The following is a 16,894-nucleotide window of genomic DNA, read 5'->3' as shown; positions in this document are numbered from 1 at the left end:
TATCACAAGGTCAGGAGATTGAGACCATCCTGGCTAACATGGTGAAACCCCGTCTCTACTAAAAATACAAAAAATTAGCTGGGCGTGGTGGCGGGCGCCTGTAGTCCCAGCTACTCGGCAGGCTGATGCAGGAGAATGGCATGAACCTGGGAGGTGGAGCTTGCAGTGAGCCGAGATTGTGCCTCTGCACTCCAGCCTGGGCGACAGAGCGAGACTCCATCTCAAAAAAAAAAAAAGATAGTTATTATATGGAGAAAAAAATCTCAGCATCTAAGAAACTGATCAATAGAATAACAATTAAATACTTCTTTTCTTTAGCACAGTGAAGAGAACTTCTGTCAATTCCTATCAAGCACATGAAGATGTGAAGTTTCAACTGGATTCATTTCTATAAATAAGTTAAGTTCTTCCTAATTTATAAGAAATAACACTTTGCCAACTTAATAGTGTGTTTTCCCAGGTATTATGAAGAGAACATAAATGTTTATTCTAAGTATGTTTAGCTCTAGTTAAAATAGAAAAAAAATACAGATGTTCGAAAATCTCCAAAGAAATTAAATACAGTCAAAAGGGCATCTAACCAAGGAGCTGTCACTCTGAGGTCCTCTCTAAATGACGGAAGAGCTAGAAAAAGTCCATTTTTCCCCTTGAGAGTTGTACCCCCTTCCCAAGAGACAAATACAGAGACATGCACTTTCCTACACTTGAATTGTCTCTGTTAAAAATGTAAGGGGCAAGTCAAATAACACACCAGAAGGCTTTAAATTTTTGGATATCCTTCTGAACTTGAGATGTTTATCTGTATCCCACCTGAACTCCGAATCTTGTATGGGTCACTTGTCACCACTCTAAAATCTCCATTCCCTCCCCTTTTCTTCCTGGAAATTGACTACCTTTCCAGCAGATAAGAGGTCCCTTAGACAGTACACCCTGGGAGCTTCTGACTAGGTAGTACTTTAAGTGCTTCTGCTTCTTTGGCTGAGTGGTGAGCTTCAAGTTAATGTGGTTGGAAAATTCCGTGAAATATCGAAATCCTCTTTCTCCACAGCCGATACAATTTCCAGAAAACCCTGAAGTGAGGAAAACCAATGTTACTAATGGCCTTGTAAGTTGATACAATACTTTTATGTATTAAACAACATAGAAACGTTCACATTCTTTGATCCAAAAATGTCTCAATCTCAAGGAAATAATTCAGAGGGAAAAAAAACAGGTACACATTTCTTTAGCAGAGTTATTTTGTAACAGTGAAAGACTGGAAATAATTTAAATGCTGCTCTAAAAGGAAAGGAAAGGTTAGCCTCTAAAAGGTTAAGGAAATAGGGTTGATAAATACAGTAGATAATGGTTAAGGAAATAGAGCACATAATATAATAAAAAGCTTGGTTCTAGAATGTCTATTATTTCTTCCCCACATACTCCTTCCTTAGATAACCTGGTTCTCTGCCCTCTCTACCACTCAGACTTGCCTCCATGGTCACAGCTGGTGAGCTTGTGGCCCACCATCTGACCCAGTCTGGGACAGTCAGAATCTCTCTCCTGGAATTTTGAAATAAATACAAAAAGTCAGGCAGGTGGTACTGGACCCTGGATTTGTAAGGTTTTACAGAATTGGAATCCCAATTAGGGTTACGTCAGCCACAGGTAAGCTAGGGTATGGGAACCAAGAACCATGAAGAGGAAGCTGATCTGCCAAGAGGAGAGCAGAGCACGGGACAGATGTGCAAATTCAGGGCTCTATCAGCTTCTAGTTTCTGTGAGATCTAGCTATATTTTCCGACAGGAGTACCATGAGATTCCCATTTCTCCTTTTCTAACACTTCTTTATTCATACTAGCTTATTATTCCTTTAGATCTAATATCCAAATAATTCCACTCAGACAAATTAAACAAAACAAAAATGTTGGTGACCTGGTTAGAACAGGGGACACGGAAAAAAGAAGAAACAGAGAAAACTGGGAAGATGAAAAGCCATGCCTTTTTTTTTTTTTGCCATGCCTTTTTTTTATTGAAAATTAACTTTTCAGTCCCTCTTAATACACAGACTAAAAACAGACAGTAAGAGTGGGTTCTTCTTGTTGTGTCTGATGAGGACATAACACATTTACTGTGACATAGATGAAAAGCACAAAAATGTTGTAATAAGAAAGGGCATTCCATATTGTATAAAGGCAATATTTCTATACATAAATAACGGAAAACAAATTCACTGATGAAGTGATACACTCTTTTCAGACCTCTGAGCTAACCTGATAGATATTAATAATTAACAAAGATATATAAATTGAGAAGAGAAAAGCCACAAGGATTAATGATAGAATATCTCACAATATCCTAATCTCAGAATGCTAACCATCAATTCAAAGCATTTATAAATGGGAAGTCCAATTTATTATTATTCAGTCAACAACTATATATTGAGCATCTACCCATATGCTAGGCATTTTGCTAAACACTAGGGAAACAGTGGTGAAGAAGAGAGATTCATAACCTCTGGTCGATTACACAGAATTAATAACTTATTACTGCCACTTTATAGACATGTAAACAATATAATTTTATAAATGACTTAAAATATATTCAGAGATGGATTGTATTTGAGAGCATCTATTTGTCCAATACCTTAAAAAAGTAGCCCCTCCCCCTGCAAAAAAGGTTGCCAGTGGCTGCCTAGGTCACCAAAGTCATCCATCCATCTATCCATCCATCCACCCACCCATCCAACCATCCATCCACCCACCCATCCATCCATCCACCCACCCACCCACCCATCCATCCATCCATCCATCCATCCATCCATCCATCCATCCATCCATCCAACAAATACTGTATTATGTGCTAGACACTGTTGCAGGCACCAGGTTTTTTAGCACGAAACAAAGCAGACAAAGTCTCTGCCTTTGTGGAAACTACATTCTGGTTTGACCGTCGCACCTTCCTGGAAAACTGCCTGACCTGTGAAGTAGATATGCCACACCCAAAACACAGAAAAAAAGCTACAAGAACCTTTCAGCCAAAATAATCAAGAACAGTGCCAAAACATGAGGCTCAACTGATAGGTCCAAGTGGTTTAGAAAACATTCGTGTGAGAATTAGAATTCACAAACTACCGAGGTTAAGTTTGATCTTTTCCTCTGTCTATTCTGAGGTGAAAAGCAAGAGTGTGAAGAGGAAGAAAAGCCATGGGTTAGAATAACCTGCAAAGGAGAGAATCTTCACATTAATGATAAGTTAACAACATAAAAGAATTAGAATCCTACAGTCCATTTAAAAAACTCTGTATGGCTTCAGCATTAGCCTTCCTTCAAGGGAGATTTTATCTGCCTGAAGTTCTTGTTGTCATTGAAAACAAAAAATAACACCACTCTCAGCCAAATCACCTTTTAGTTTTTCTGGCAATCAAGTCTTCCAATTGCATGGCAGATTTGGGACACATGCACTACCAACTGGATCAATATATTTTTAAATCATTCCCCCATAGTCTTTGGAATCTGCATAGTTTATATAAAAATTTAGGCAAATTGATATTTGAATCCGCAGGGGTTCTAGAATAGCGGAAGCTTAAACATTTTTCCACTATATTTTAATGCATATGAAAATCATCCACTTTAAGTAAGAAATGTTGGGTATTAGTTTTTGGACAATAGAGTATCAAACACGTAAAAATCCCAACAATGTGCTTATTTAAGAAAAACCTTCTGCCATTTCGCTGTTGCACTGCACTTTTACATGGAGAAGTGGTCAGTAAAAAATTACGTCCACTTACAAGGCTAGAGAAAGTAAGCAAGGTTCCAAGTCTGTAAGAGTATTTAATAAACACAATAGTAAAATAATTGCCATTTGAAGAGTAAATACTATCTTCCAAGCACTGTGCTTGGTGGGTGCTTTAAGGACATCATCTCATTTGATCTTTATGACCCTGCAAGGTAGGTGTTAATGACCCCATTATATGCACGAGCAATCTAAAACTTTAAGTTCTTAAAATACTTGCTGAAGTTCTTGAAGTACTAAGTGGCAAATCTGGAATTTGAACACAGTTCTGATTCCAAAGCATATGGTCTTTGGTCTCACTCCTAATTTCTAAGGATTATGCAGTCTATTATTCTGATGGTGTTTTCTGTGTCTTTTGCATGACATACTCTAAGAGGATTCTCTAGTCACAAAGAATCATTGAACAAAAAATGCATTATGAGAGATTTTCATTGTCTACAGTCAGAGCCACGCCTGAACTGTTTCATCAGATGAGACGATAATGCTTTTCAAATGCTAAAAAGTTTTCTGAAGTTGTTCTACTACAGCCTACTAGGTAGTAAGCTCTGTATGGAATAGGACTGAGTCTTATAACTGTTGTGTCCCTACATGAGAGCCTCGTGTGATTTCTGTCATGCAGTACATTTTGAATAAATACTGCTTAATAAAAAAACGAGTAGTTGGATCGTCTTTGCTAATTTAGTCCAGCATATTAGATTTATCATTAGACTTCTATATTAAACCATCTGCTCAATTTCACTAAACAAAAAAAAGTGAAAATGTTTTTTGTTTTTTTTTTTTTTAGTAGAGACAGGGTTTCACTGTGTTAGCCAGGATGGTCTCTATCTCCTGACCTTGTGATCCACCCGCCTCGGCCTCCCAGAATGCTGGGATTACAGGCGTGAGCCACTGTGCCCGGCCGAAAATGTTCTTTTTTTATGAGAGCCTTATGAAAAATGAAAACTACCATTTCTTTTCCTATGAACCATGAGAAGTCTTAAACTATAATTTAAGGAACTTCTATAAAGCGTGTGCAGGCTCACTTATTGATCAGTGTATTGCTAGACTTTCTGATGACACTATATAACTAGGAAGAATGTATCAAACTACATAAATAAATACATATCATGATCAATACAATATTTGAATTCACTGCTCTATTCTTTTTCCTTTTCACTGATATTTGTGCCTAAAACATGATTTTCATCTATAGTAAGACAAATTCTGAGAAACAAAAACAACAGCAGAGAAATGCAGCAGTAAAAAAGCAACAAATCTCATGTGCTATCTTTTTAATTATTTAAAATAACATAAATCAAGTCTGTTATTTATGATATAGGGAGGCTATGTTGTGAGAAAGCCCAGACACTAATATCACAAAGTAAAATAATTCTGAGATAAAGTCATTTACATTTTATATCACATAGATAGAAATATAAAGATATATAGTCCTAGTTATTTTGGGTGAACTAATGTTAAATATAAAGTGAGATTCACATCACACAAGTATAGATAGAAATAATGTGTGGTATGGAAAAACAACAAATAACTTACAAAGTGAATAATCCACAGATGAATAATTGAGAGTTGACTTGATATCAGGTCCAGTATCAGAGCTGACTTGATATCAATGACTATAGAGAGTGAATTCTCTTTTCTTTATAAAATATTAATTTTTGATAAATTGCATGCTTTTTAAAAATGTCTGGTCAAAATTTAATTCATTTAATTAAGCTAAGTGTTTTGAGAATTAATAAAAATGAAAAGGCTGGGCGTGGTGGCTCATGCTTGTAATCCCAGCACTTTGGGAGGCCAAGGCAGGCAGATCATCTGAGGTCAGGAGTTTGAGACCAGCCTGGCCAACATGGTGAAATCCTGGCTTTACTAAAAATACAAAAAGTAGCTGGGCATGATGGTGGGCACCTGTAATCCCAGCTACTCAGGAGGCTGAGGCAGGAGGATCGCTTCAACCCAGGAAGCAGAGATTGCAGTGAGCTGAGATTGTGCCACTGTACTCTAGCCAGGGTGACAAGAGCGAAACTCTGAAAAAAAAAAAAAAAAAAAAAAGAAAGACAGAAAAAAAGAAAGAAAGAAGAGAAGGAAGGAAGGAAGGAAGGAAGAAAAATAAATGTTTAAGAAGTTACTGCCTGTAATCCCAGCACTTTGGGAGGCCAAGACAGGCAGATCACGAGGTCAGGGATTTGAGACCACTCTGGCCAATATGGTGAAGCCTTGTCTCTACCAAAAATACAAAAATTAGCTGAGTGTGGTGGCATGCGCCTATAGTCCCAGCTACTCGGGAGGCTGAGGCAGGAGAATCACTTGAACCTGGGAGGCAGAGGTAGTAGTGAGCCTGGACTGCATCACTGCATTCCAGCCTGGGCGATGGAGCAAGACTCCATCTCAAAAAAAAAAAAGTTACTAAAAGAAAAAAATGTATCATAATTGAACTAAACTATATAATCCCCAAATAATCCTCTGGTATATTTTTAAAATTTCTGCAGTTGTTTTAAATAAATGTGTATTTTAACTCCCTCATATTGAAAGGAATTTTATAAGCATGAAATACTCACCTAAAAGTGCATTTTTTCCATGATCATCCGGTAGAAATCGCTTGTCCACAGCACAAACTAGGATGTGTTCAGGCAGATTGGGAGACTTGGCCCCCACCAGGAGGAATCCTGCTGGGATGTCAATTTGTTCCATACACAGTGATACCAAACGCAAATCCTTTCCTGCTTGACAAAAACCTAAAAACCAGTTTTAAAAAAAAGGACACAGTGAAATGTTTAGTGAGATTATATCTTCTTATCACTCATTTGGAGAGTAGATTTACTTGTGGGAATCACTATTAAACACTAAATTAAAGTCCCTATATCCCTTTACTCCAACCAGAAGACAAATCTATCAAGTGTGGCCTTCTGAACAAAGCTGAAAAGACACTGAAAGGAAATATTACCCTCTGCTTCACTCCAAAGTGACGACTTCATATTTTCTTTTTCTTTTCTTTTTTCTTTTTTTTTTCGAGACAGAGTCTCGCCCTGCTGCCCAGGCTGGAGTGCAATGGTGGGATCTCAGCTCACTGCAACCTCCGCCTCCCAGGTTCAAGCGATTCTCCTGCCTCAGCCTCCCAAGTAGCTGAGATTACAGGCACGCACCACCACACCCAGCTAATCTTTTTTTTTTTTTGTATTTTTAGTAGAGATGGAGTTTCACCATGTTGGCCAGGCTGGTTTCGAACACATGACCTCGTGATCCACCCACCTTGCCCTCCCAAAGTGCTGGGATTACAGGTGTGAGTCTGGTCCACAAGTGAGGCAATGATAAATACACAACAAACTTTGAAAACCATGCAGTTTGTATGTGCATGTAATAGGGTTATTTTACTTCCAATGCAAATTCACTTCTCTAGATGGGGATAGAGTCAGAATAGATACTCTTTATTTCACAGAGGAAGAGACTGAAGTTCAGAATTTTGTGGCTCCTAGATGAACGGGCCAAAACTGTTACATTTCACTTTTTACCATGATATGACATGACAAGTTGCGACAAAATCTTACATAACCACTTTGTATATCATAATGTATTCTATGAATTCATCTGTTCATCATTTATAAAACAAACATTTACAACAAATGCTGTCCGAGACCAGGAGATACAGAATTGAACAAAATATGTCTTCCTCCAAGAACTCACATTGCAGTTAACTGGAAGAATGTATAAGGAACCAAGAATCACAGACAGTGTTACAGGGAACAGCTACAGTTCTGCTACAAATCTTCTGGGGAATGATTCTGTCTGTACTCTAATCATGTGACTTCCTCAGGGAGTTGTGACACTTCAAACTGATGTGGAGCTAGGACCTGATCCAGCTGGGCCACTTTGATAGCCCAACTTTCTGGCCATAGTTGATTGGTCCAAGGGTAGACGCATGACATAAACAGGGCCCATCAAAGCCTGTTCCCTAGAAAATCTGAACATGGAGCCAAGGAGAGCATGGTTCAGTCTGCTTAGTGCCAGCCCTGTTCCTTGACCTGGGAGGGAACTCCGTCACCATGGGCAGGAGGCTGAAAGATTGTTCTGGAGGTGTCTGAATCCCTGAGCCTGCTGTATCTGCCTTTCCCAAGGTTTGGCCGTGAAACCTTTTCTTTGGAACTCTTTCAGTCATGTCTTCATTTTACCTAAGCCATTTTCAGTTGGGTTTCTGTCATTTGCAACCAAGAGAGGCTGAATGAAAGTATAATAAATGCTATTTCAGGCCAGGTGCAGTGGCTCACACCTGTAATCCCAGCACTTTGGGAGGCTGAGGTGGGCGGATCACTTGAGGTTGGGGTTCAAGACCAGCCTGGTCCACATGGTGAAACCCTGTCTCTATTAAAAATACAAAAAAAAAAAAGCCAGGTGCGGTGGCTCACACTTGTAATCCCAGCACTTTGGGAGGCAGAAGCGGGTGGATCATGAGGTCAGGAGATGGAGGCCATCTTGGCTAACATGGTAAAACCCCATCTCTACTAAAAATACAAAAACTTAGCCAGTTGTGGTGGCGGGCACCTGTAGAGACAGAGCTTGCAGTGAGCCCAGATCATGCCACTGCACTCCAGCCTGGGCGATAGAGTGAGACTCTGTCTCAAAAAATAAACAAACAACAACAACAACAACAAAAGAGAATTAGCCGGGCATGGTGGCACATGCATGTAATCCCAGTTACTTGGGAGGCCGAGGCAGGAGAATCACTTGAACCAGGGAGGCAGAGGTTGCAGTGAGCCGAGATCGCATCATTGCACTCCAGTCTGGGCAACAGCGTGAAACTTGCTCTCAAGAACAGGAAATGCTATTTTCCTGTTTCCATTTTCTGAAAATGCTATTTCAGAAAATTTTGGAAGCAAGGAGGACACCTACCTTTCCATACACAAACCCTAGGAAAGCACCATTATCATTGCCCAATACAAAATAGGGAAAAACCATGCTAGATTCTCCTAGCATCAATTCATGTTATGATATTAACCAAGTGTCAAAAATCATTGAATGCCATCAGTTACTGGCATGAGAAATAAAAAAGAAAACACCATCAAAACATTGGATGAGGCCAGGTGCAGTGGCTCACGCCTGTAATCCCAGCACTCTCGGAGGCCCAGGAGGGCAGATTGCTTGGGTCCAGGAGTTCAAAACCAGTCTGGGCAACGTGGTAAAATCTCATCTCTACAAAAAAAATACAAAAATTAGTCGGGCCTGGTGGTGAGCACTTGTAATCCCAGCTACCTGGGCAGTTAAGATGGGAGCATCCCTTGACCCAGGGAGGCAGAGGTTGCAGTGAAGCCAGGATTGTGCCATTGTACTCCAGCCTGGGCAACAGAGCAAGACCCTGTCTAAATTTTTTTTTTTAAAGAAAAAAAATTAAAATTAAAATTGAAAGAAAAACATGAAGTGGTGGGGCATATTAAATTTACCGTATAGTTTGGGTCATCAAACCTCAAAAACAAGCCTAATAGAAGTGGGAAAAGACAGTAGAAGAATAAAATTATCAGGACTACAGAGCTCAATCATTTCAAGCTTATAGAACCCTTTTTAACATTAACAAAAGTGAATTTAAGCTCTAAAAGTCAATTTAACTCTAAAAATTCATGAATTAAGAAAAAATACAAAAACTTATGACTTCTTCAGCAATTTTAAATGAATCTGCATTTGTTCAAAATATCATTTATATTGATCTGGAAAATAGTCATTAAATATGTGGGTCATATTACTTAGTTTACAAACATTTTTTGAAGCCTATTTGATACATGGAACCCATAGGAAAATAAAATTGCTGTGCCCACCCACCTCTATTAAGGAACAGGCTCACAGGTTTGGAAGTTGGGAATTGATGATGATGATGATGGCAGCTAAAACTTACGGAGCACTCGCCATAGCCAGGCACAATGCTAAATACTATATAGATTATCTTATTCAGTCCTCTCAACACTCAAGACTGGTACTATCTCCTTTTCATAGATGGAGAAACTGAGGCTCATAAAGATTAGGAAACTTGTCCAAGGTTACACAAAGAGTTCTGTAATGCTCAGGATGTAAGACAGAGGAAATTTGCCACCGTGAAAACAGACAAAAAGCATACTATTTAACTTGGCAAAAGAGAAGCTAAGAATAATTACAATACAGTGCTAAAACTGTGACGGGTGAACACAGACTTTTTCATCAAATTCTAAAATACTAAATCTAGGAGTCATATTAAAGTACCAAAAGGAACGCTAATTTATTTTAATCAAATAAGTTACTAATTTGCATATAGACAGTAAACCTAGGTTTACAGACATAAACCTAGTTCATGATTGGCCTATTAATGGAAAGCAGGATGCTTGGGGAGCTATCTCTGTCACTGAGAAGTAGTAATACAATCTTTCTACAATGTTGACTCACTCTGTATTAGAAAAAGTATACCAGATGGAACCACAAGTCTGTATCAATTTGCAAATTATGTTATATGGAACCTCAAGATCATCTAATAAAGCATTTCTCAATATAAGTGGTGAAGTCCCAGGGATTCATAAAAAATGTTCCAAGATACTTGGGAATAGTAAGTGAAATTTAAATAGACATCATTATCAACTTCTAAAAATGAATAAATAATTAGTGTAAGTATCCTACTTTTAAAACAGAATGTTCTAAGGGCCTTTCATCTAACACATGTAGGGTTAATGGAAACCAGCTGAGTGAGCTCACAATTCACTCAGTCAAACCCCATATCATTGTGTGGTTTTGACTATACGAGTTCAGATTGTTTTCATTTTCAGTCATATGTACTGACATATTCCTTAACTTATACACAGAACAGGCTGTTGGTTAAAGATGGGAAGCTCAGGAAACTTTCTGTGTTAATAACACAAAAAAAGAAATTTTATAAATGTGCCTAAATTTGCTTTTTGGGGGAACATATTTTCAGGGAAACTGTACTTTTAAAAGCTCTTTGGTAGATACAAAAGTTAAATTCATTCACCACACTCACTCAACAAATTAAAAGATTGTATAAAATGAAGCAATATGTTTTTCCAGGACATCAAAAAACAAATGTTAAAAAGGTAAAAATTTAGCGATTATAATCCAATTTGGCTTTTAATACACGAGGAAGAAAACACTGCCTCTTTCAACTCTATCAGCAGTTACCTACAAACAGCAGCCTACAACTTTTCCATCACATAGAACAAAAATGCAAAAACTATAAACCACTATACCCTTTAACCGTAAAATGTAGAATTTCCAAAATTTAGGCATTAAAAGTAGATTTTGACTTTTTTTAATGCTGTAAAACATTTAAATACATTTAGCTCCTCTCATCCTCCTCAAAACAAATATAATAGTTTATTTTTGTTTGTTTGTTTGTTTGTTTTTGGTTTTTTTTTTCTGAGACAGAGTCTGGCTCTGTTGCCCGGGCCGGAGTGCAGTGGCCGGATCTCAGCTCACTGCAAGCTCCGCCTCCCGGGTTTATGCCATTCTCCTGCCTCAGCCTCCCAAGTAGCTGGGACTACAGGCGCCCGCCACCCCGCCCGGCTAGTTTTTTGTATTTTTTAGTAGAGACGGGGTTTCACCGTGTTAGCCAGGATGGTCTCGATCTCCTGACCTTGTGATCCGCCCGTCTCAGCCTCCCAAAGTGCTGGGATTACAGGCTTGAGCCACCGCGCCCGGCCTACACTTTATTTTTAAATTTGTCAACAAAACATGCTTTTTCTTACACAACAAATTTAAAGTAAGTTAATCAGTAATTATTGAATAGCAAATGTAGATAATCTTTCTTGTACAGCATGAATATCAAACAGTATATTAATAAACTGACCTAGGTAGGCAGGGTGCAGTGGCTCATGCCTGTAATCCCAACACTTTGGGAAGCTGAGGTGAGTGGATCACCTGAGGTCAGGAGTTTGAGTCCAGCCTGGCCAACACGGCTGTCTCTACTAAAAATACAAACATTAGTTCGGCGTGGTGGCATGGACCTGTAGTCCTAGCCACTCGGGAGGCTGAGGCAGGAGAACTGCTTGAACCCAGGAGGCAGTGAGCCGAGATTTGCACCATTACACTCCAGCCTGGGCAACAAGAGTGAAACTCTGTCTCAAAATAAATAAATAAATAAATAATAAATAAATAAATAAACAAACCAATCTAAAATAAATACTATTTAAAATCAAGTCCTTATCACATGCTGTGTAATGACAGAATTAGTTTTTAAATATCTGCATTCAAAAGATTACACATTATTATAGGAGACATTTGTGAGTCAAAGATTGAGGAACACAGATCTGTTCTAATCTCTTTGATATGTAAATGAAAGAAGGGCCCCAAGAGACTAAGAAAGTGGCCCAAGGCCAAATACTCAGCCACCAGAAATAGTAGATAGAGAACCCAGGTCTCTTAACTCCAAATTAACTGCTCCTTCGACCTCATTAACACCTCCCTGACTCATATACAGTCATTCATCACTTAACCACATGGATGCATTCTAAGAGGCGATTTTGTTGTGTGAACATCATAGCGTGTACTTTCACACACCCAGATGGTAGAGCCTACCACACATGTAGGCTAGATGGTATAGCCTATTGCCCCTAGGCTACAAACCTGGATAGCATCCTATTGTACTGAGTACTATTGGCAGTTGTAACACAATGGTTAAGTATTTGTGTATCTAAACATATGTAAACATAGAAAAGGCACAGCGAAAATATGATATAAAAGATAAAAAAAAAACACACCTGTACAAGGCACTTAAAACAGAGCTTGCAGGACTGGAAGTTGCTCTGGGTGAGTCAGTGAGTGAGTAATGAGTGAATGTGAAGGCCTAGGACATTACTGTACACTTTATAAACACTGTACCCTTAGGCTACACAAAATTTACTAAAATTTTTTTTCTTCAATAATAAATTAACCTTAGCTTACTGTAACTTTTTAACTTTATAACCTTTTTAACTTCTAAAAATCTTTTTATTCATAGTAACACTTAAAACACAAACACATTGTATAGCTGTATAAAAACATTTTCTTTCTTGTATCATTATTCTATGAGGCTTTTTTGTATTACTTTTTTTTTTTTTTAAACTTTTTAAACTTTTTTGTTGGCCAGGCATAGTGGCTCGCGCCTGTAATCCCAGCACTTTGGGAGGCCAAGGCGGGTGGACCACAAGGTCAAGAGATCGAGACCATCCTGGCCAACATGGTGAAACCCCAGCTCCACTAAAATTACAAAAACTAGCTGGGCATGGTGGTGGGCGCCTATAGTCCCAGCTACTCAGGAGGCTGAGGCAGGAGAATCACTTGAACCCAGGAGGCGGAGATCGCAGTGAGCTGAGATTGCGCCACTGCACTCCAGTCTGGCGACAGAGCGAGACTCCGTCTCAAAAACAAAACAAAACACAACAACAAAAAAACTTTTTTGTTAAAAACTGAGGCACAAATACAGACATTAGCCTAGGCCTACACAGGGTCAGAATCATCAAGATCAGTGTCTTCCACCTCTGTATCTTGTCCCACTGGAAGGTCTTTAGGGCAATAACATGCTTGGAGGGTCATCTCCTATGATAATAACGCCATCTTCCGGAATACCTCCAGAAGGACCTGCCTGAGGCTGTTTCACAGTAAACTTTTTTTTTTTTTTTAAAATAAGTAGCAGGAGTACACTCTGAAATAACACAGTCATTTATTACCTAATATCATGTGGTATACCTAATTGCATGTGCTATACTTTTATATGACTGGCAGTGCAGTAGGTTTCTTTACGTCAGCAACACCACAAACACATGAGTGATGCACTGCACTACTTTACAATAGCTACAATGTCATCAGGCAACAGACATTTTTCAGCTTTGGAACCAACCAACGTCGTATATGCAGTCAGTCATTGACCGAAATGGTGTTATTTGGCACATGACTGTATACTGTTTCGCCCTCCTCCTCTAGTCTGATGGCGAACTCTCCTATAACTTCTTCCTTATCTACTTTTGCTGGGTCCTATCACTTGCCTTCCCTGTGGCCTTTTGAGATTGATTTCTGAGTATCATTTGATACACCAGCCCCTGCCGGCCATTGACTGTGTCGGCATTCACCTATTTCATCCTTGCTAATGAGTCCTTAAAATTAAAGTTTTGACAAGCTGCAAAAGTAATCCATGCTCACAGACTGACATTTCTGCTGAGATTTCTCAAGCAATACATTGCAAAAGGGAGACTAACGGGGAAAAGTTACAATTTTGTTTCTGGGCTAAAGAGGGATAGAGTAGAGAAGGCACAGTTAGTGTGGAGAAGGCCTGAGGAAAGCAGGATTTTCTAGGGAAGAGAGATTATTTCAGAGCAATTTCTGTGGCAAAATGAAAACCACACAATCCACACAAATAGTTTTCCAATCTTTGAGGGTTTTCCCACTTATGATATGAGGACACCTAGAGGTGAAAAGCAATAATTATTAAACAATTACTGTATTCTATGAGAGGTGTGTTTCTAGCCTCCTTCACCTAAAAAAAAAAAAAAAAAAGTCAAGAGGTACCTGTGCCAATGAAAAGAGAAAATGTCCTATTTGATGGAAAAAAAAAAAAAAAAAACCCACACCATAATGATGGGGGTTTGTAACAGTGGTACGAGAACCAACTGAGAGCTCCCAATGTCCAAAACTGAACAATTTGAGCAACAAAATAAGTTAGTATTAGATTATAAACATAAAATAAATGTAGGCATTTATGGCCATAATGACATAAATAAATGAATGAACCCATCAATAAATGGGAGAGAAGAGATGAATTCCCATGCAGTAGAATTTCAAATAATTTACATAGTCTGCTCTCAAGGATGTGGAGTGTAACTCCCTGCTCCTTAAGTGTGATCTGGGGATTCCTTACACAGTATGCAGTGGAAGGAGAGTGGAGATAACACTCCTTCAGCCCCTCAGCCAGGTGACCAAAGTTAACAGCAATAGTGATAAATCATGTTGATAGTATGTACCCTTGAAATAATATGTAAAAATTTAAGGAATATGATAAAAATTGACCCCTGTGATCTTCCTCCCCAGATCCCATAACCCCAATCTCATAAGGAGAAAAACATCAAATGAATTCCAACAGGGGGATCTCCTACAAATATGCCTAATACTCCCCAAATGGTCAAGGTCATCAAAAACAAGGAAAGTCTGAGAAACTGTCATAGTCAAAAGGCACCTAAGGAGACATAGCAATTAAATCTGATGCCATATCCTGGATGGGACACTGAAACAGGAAAAGAATATTAGGAAAAAGCCAAGGAACTCAAATAAACTGTGGACTTTAGTTGTTATTAAAATTAACAAAAAAAATCAATATTGGTTCATTAATTGTAGCAAACGTACTATACTAACATATTAATAATAGGGCAAACTGTGTGAGGATATATAGAAACTACTATTTTCTTAATTTTCACAAATTTAAAGCTGTTCTTCAAAAATAAAATAAAATAGTCCTATTTTATCTTTTACCACATAGCTATTTGCCAACACAAGCCATACAGGCTATTTAATTAAGAAGAGACTAGGAAAGAAAGGCACAGCAGGGCTGAGTCTAGAAAACAGGGTCCAGAAGAAATCAACTCAAGGTCAAAAATGCTCATTAAGTCAAGCAAAAGTTTATGAATTCAGTCTGTAGTTATTCTAAGAATAAGTTCGCCTGCCAAGGGTCTGGTCTATTGCTGTAAAGTATATATCTATTTACTGTTTCCTCCAAATCCTCATTGCTTGGATTCAGATCAGCTAATGATATACAAAATATAGCATCAGGGATCACTATGACAATAAAAACATTATGCAAAGAGCAATATTTAATTTAGCTTTTTCAGATGGAAAATAAGCTGCATACGTCTGTAAAAAAGAGTGGAGAGCTAAAAACAAAATCTATGAAATATTCTATCTCAAGACTTACAGGATCCCAATATCCAGTGTGACAGATATCCGGTGTGACAGGTAGTTCCACTACAAGAAATATGTCTGATTACTAGTCTAATAAACATCAAATATTAAATCTCAATTAAAACCTTCAACTAAATGAAAAACAAAACAAAACCTTAGGACTCCACAACAGCGTAATTCTGAATTACATCTAAATAATTCTAAGGGACCGATGTGATCTTTCTTTTAGAGGCTATAAGAAGATCTGGTTAAGAGTATCCTAAGGAAGACTCTAAGCCTGTTTATAGTCTACAAGCAAAGAAACATAAGTTAGTGATAACGGGCATACAAATAATTTATTTGACAAATCTGCCCTTGAAATAATTTCACTTTCTGAAGACAACACTGAAATGTTGCTCTAAAACCAAGCCTCTTGCAGAGCAAACAATTTTAATTTTTTAAAAAAGGAATAACAGTAGATAGGTCTTCTTTATAAACTTCATCTGCAATTCTTTAAGAAAACAGCTGAAGATTTCACTTCACAGAAACAGATTTGCATTCTCCAATTATCTCCAACTTGAAGGTTACAGAGTAAACTAAAAGGGGGCAAAGGGAAAAGTTTACAGAAACAGCTATAAACACAAGCTAAAGTAATCAAAGCAGTATTTGGAGGCCTAAAATTTGGTTGTCCTTAACTCTGGACAATCAACTGCCTCCCAGCAGGGTAGGAACCTACACTATTCCAATAATTTACATAAGAAATTAGCAACCAAAATTTACATCTGAATGGTAAACCCCAGCAGCCCATCAGGTGTTAAGTATTTGCTTATCTAAATTGCCTCTAAAAATAGCTTTACCTTTCTTTGAGCCTTAAGTAAATAGAGGATTTCCCATGAAGGGAAGGTGGTATGCTTAAATAAGTCCAGGCAGTATATTGCCCTATTTCATTGCCATTTTCGTAAGGAAAATTTCAGAAATTTCAGAACTGTTCTCCCTTTGAGTAAGAGGGCTCTTAGAACTATCTTAAAATGAGTCCAATTGAAAGAGCTACTGGCCAGGCGCGGTGGCTCACGCCTGTAATCCCAGTGCTTTGGGAGGCCGAGGCAGGCGGATCACAAGGTCAGGAGATCAAGACCATCCTGACTAACACGGTGAAACCCTGTCTCTACTAAAAATACATAAAAAAGTAACCAGGCATGGTGGCGGACGCCTGCAGTCCCAGCTACTCGGGAGGCTGAGGCAGGAGAATGGCGTGAACCTGGGA

The 16,894-nt window shown here is 38.5% G+C and overlaps 1 protein-coding gene across 1 annotated transcript in view; it reads right to left on the bottom strand.

Moving 5' to 3' along the window:
- Positions 1–16,894, bottom strand: part of GREB1L (growth regulation by estrogen in breast cancer-like) — a 177,248-nt gene that overhangs the window by 127,587 nt on the left and 32,767 nt on the right. The window contains exons 5-6 of the mRNA XM_011996346.1: positions 6,324–6,500; positions 894–1,070 (exon numbers count right to left, since the gene is read on the bottom strand). Of these exons, the coding sequence (XP_011851736.1) occupies positions 894–1,070; positions 6,324–6,500 (354 nt within the window). The remainder of the gene's footprint in view (positions 1–893; positions 1,071–6,323; positions 6,501–16,894) is intronic.

Source organism: Mandrillus leucophaeus, unplaced genomic scaffold (assembly GCF_000951045.1).
Source record: "Mandrillus leucophaeus isolate KB7577 unplaced genomic scaffold, Mleu.le_1.0 Scaffold51, whole genome shotgun sequence".
Classification (NCBI taxonomy): domain Eukaryota; kingdom Metazoa; phylum Chordata; class Mammalia; order Primates; family Cercopithecidae; genus Mandrillus; species Mandrillus leucophaeus.
Note: the sequence above shows the minus strand (reverse complement) of the source record. Positions and strands in the feature narration are given on the sequence as shown.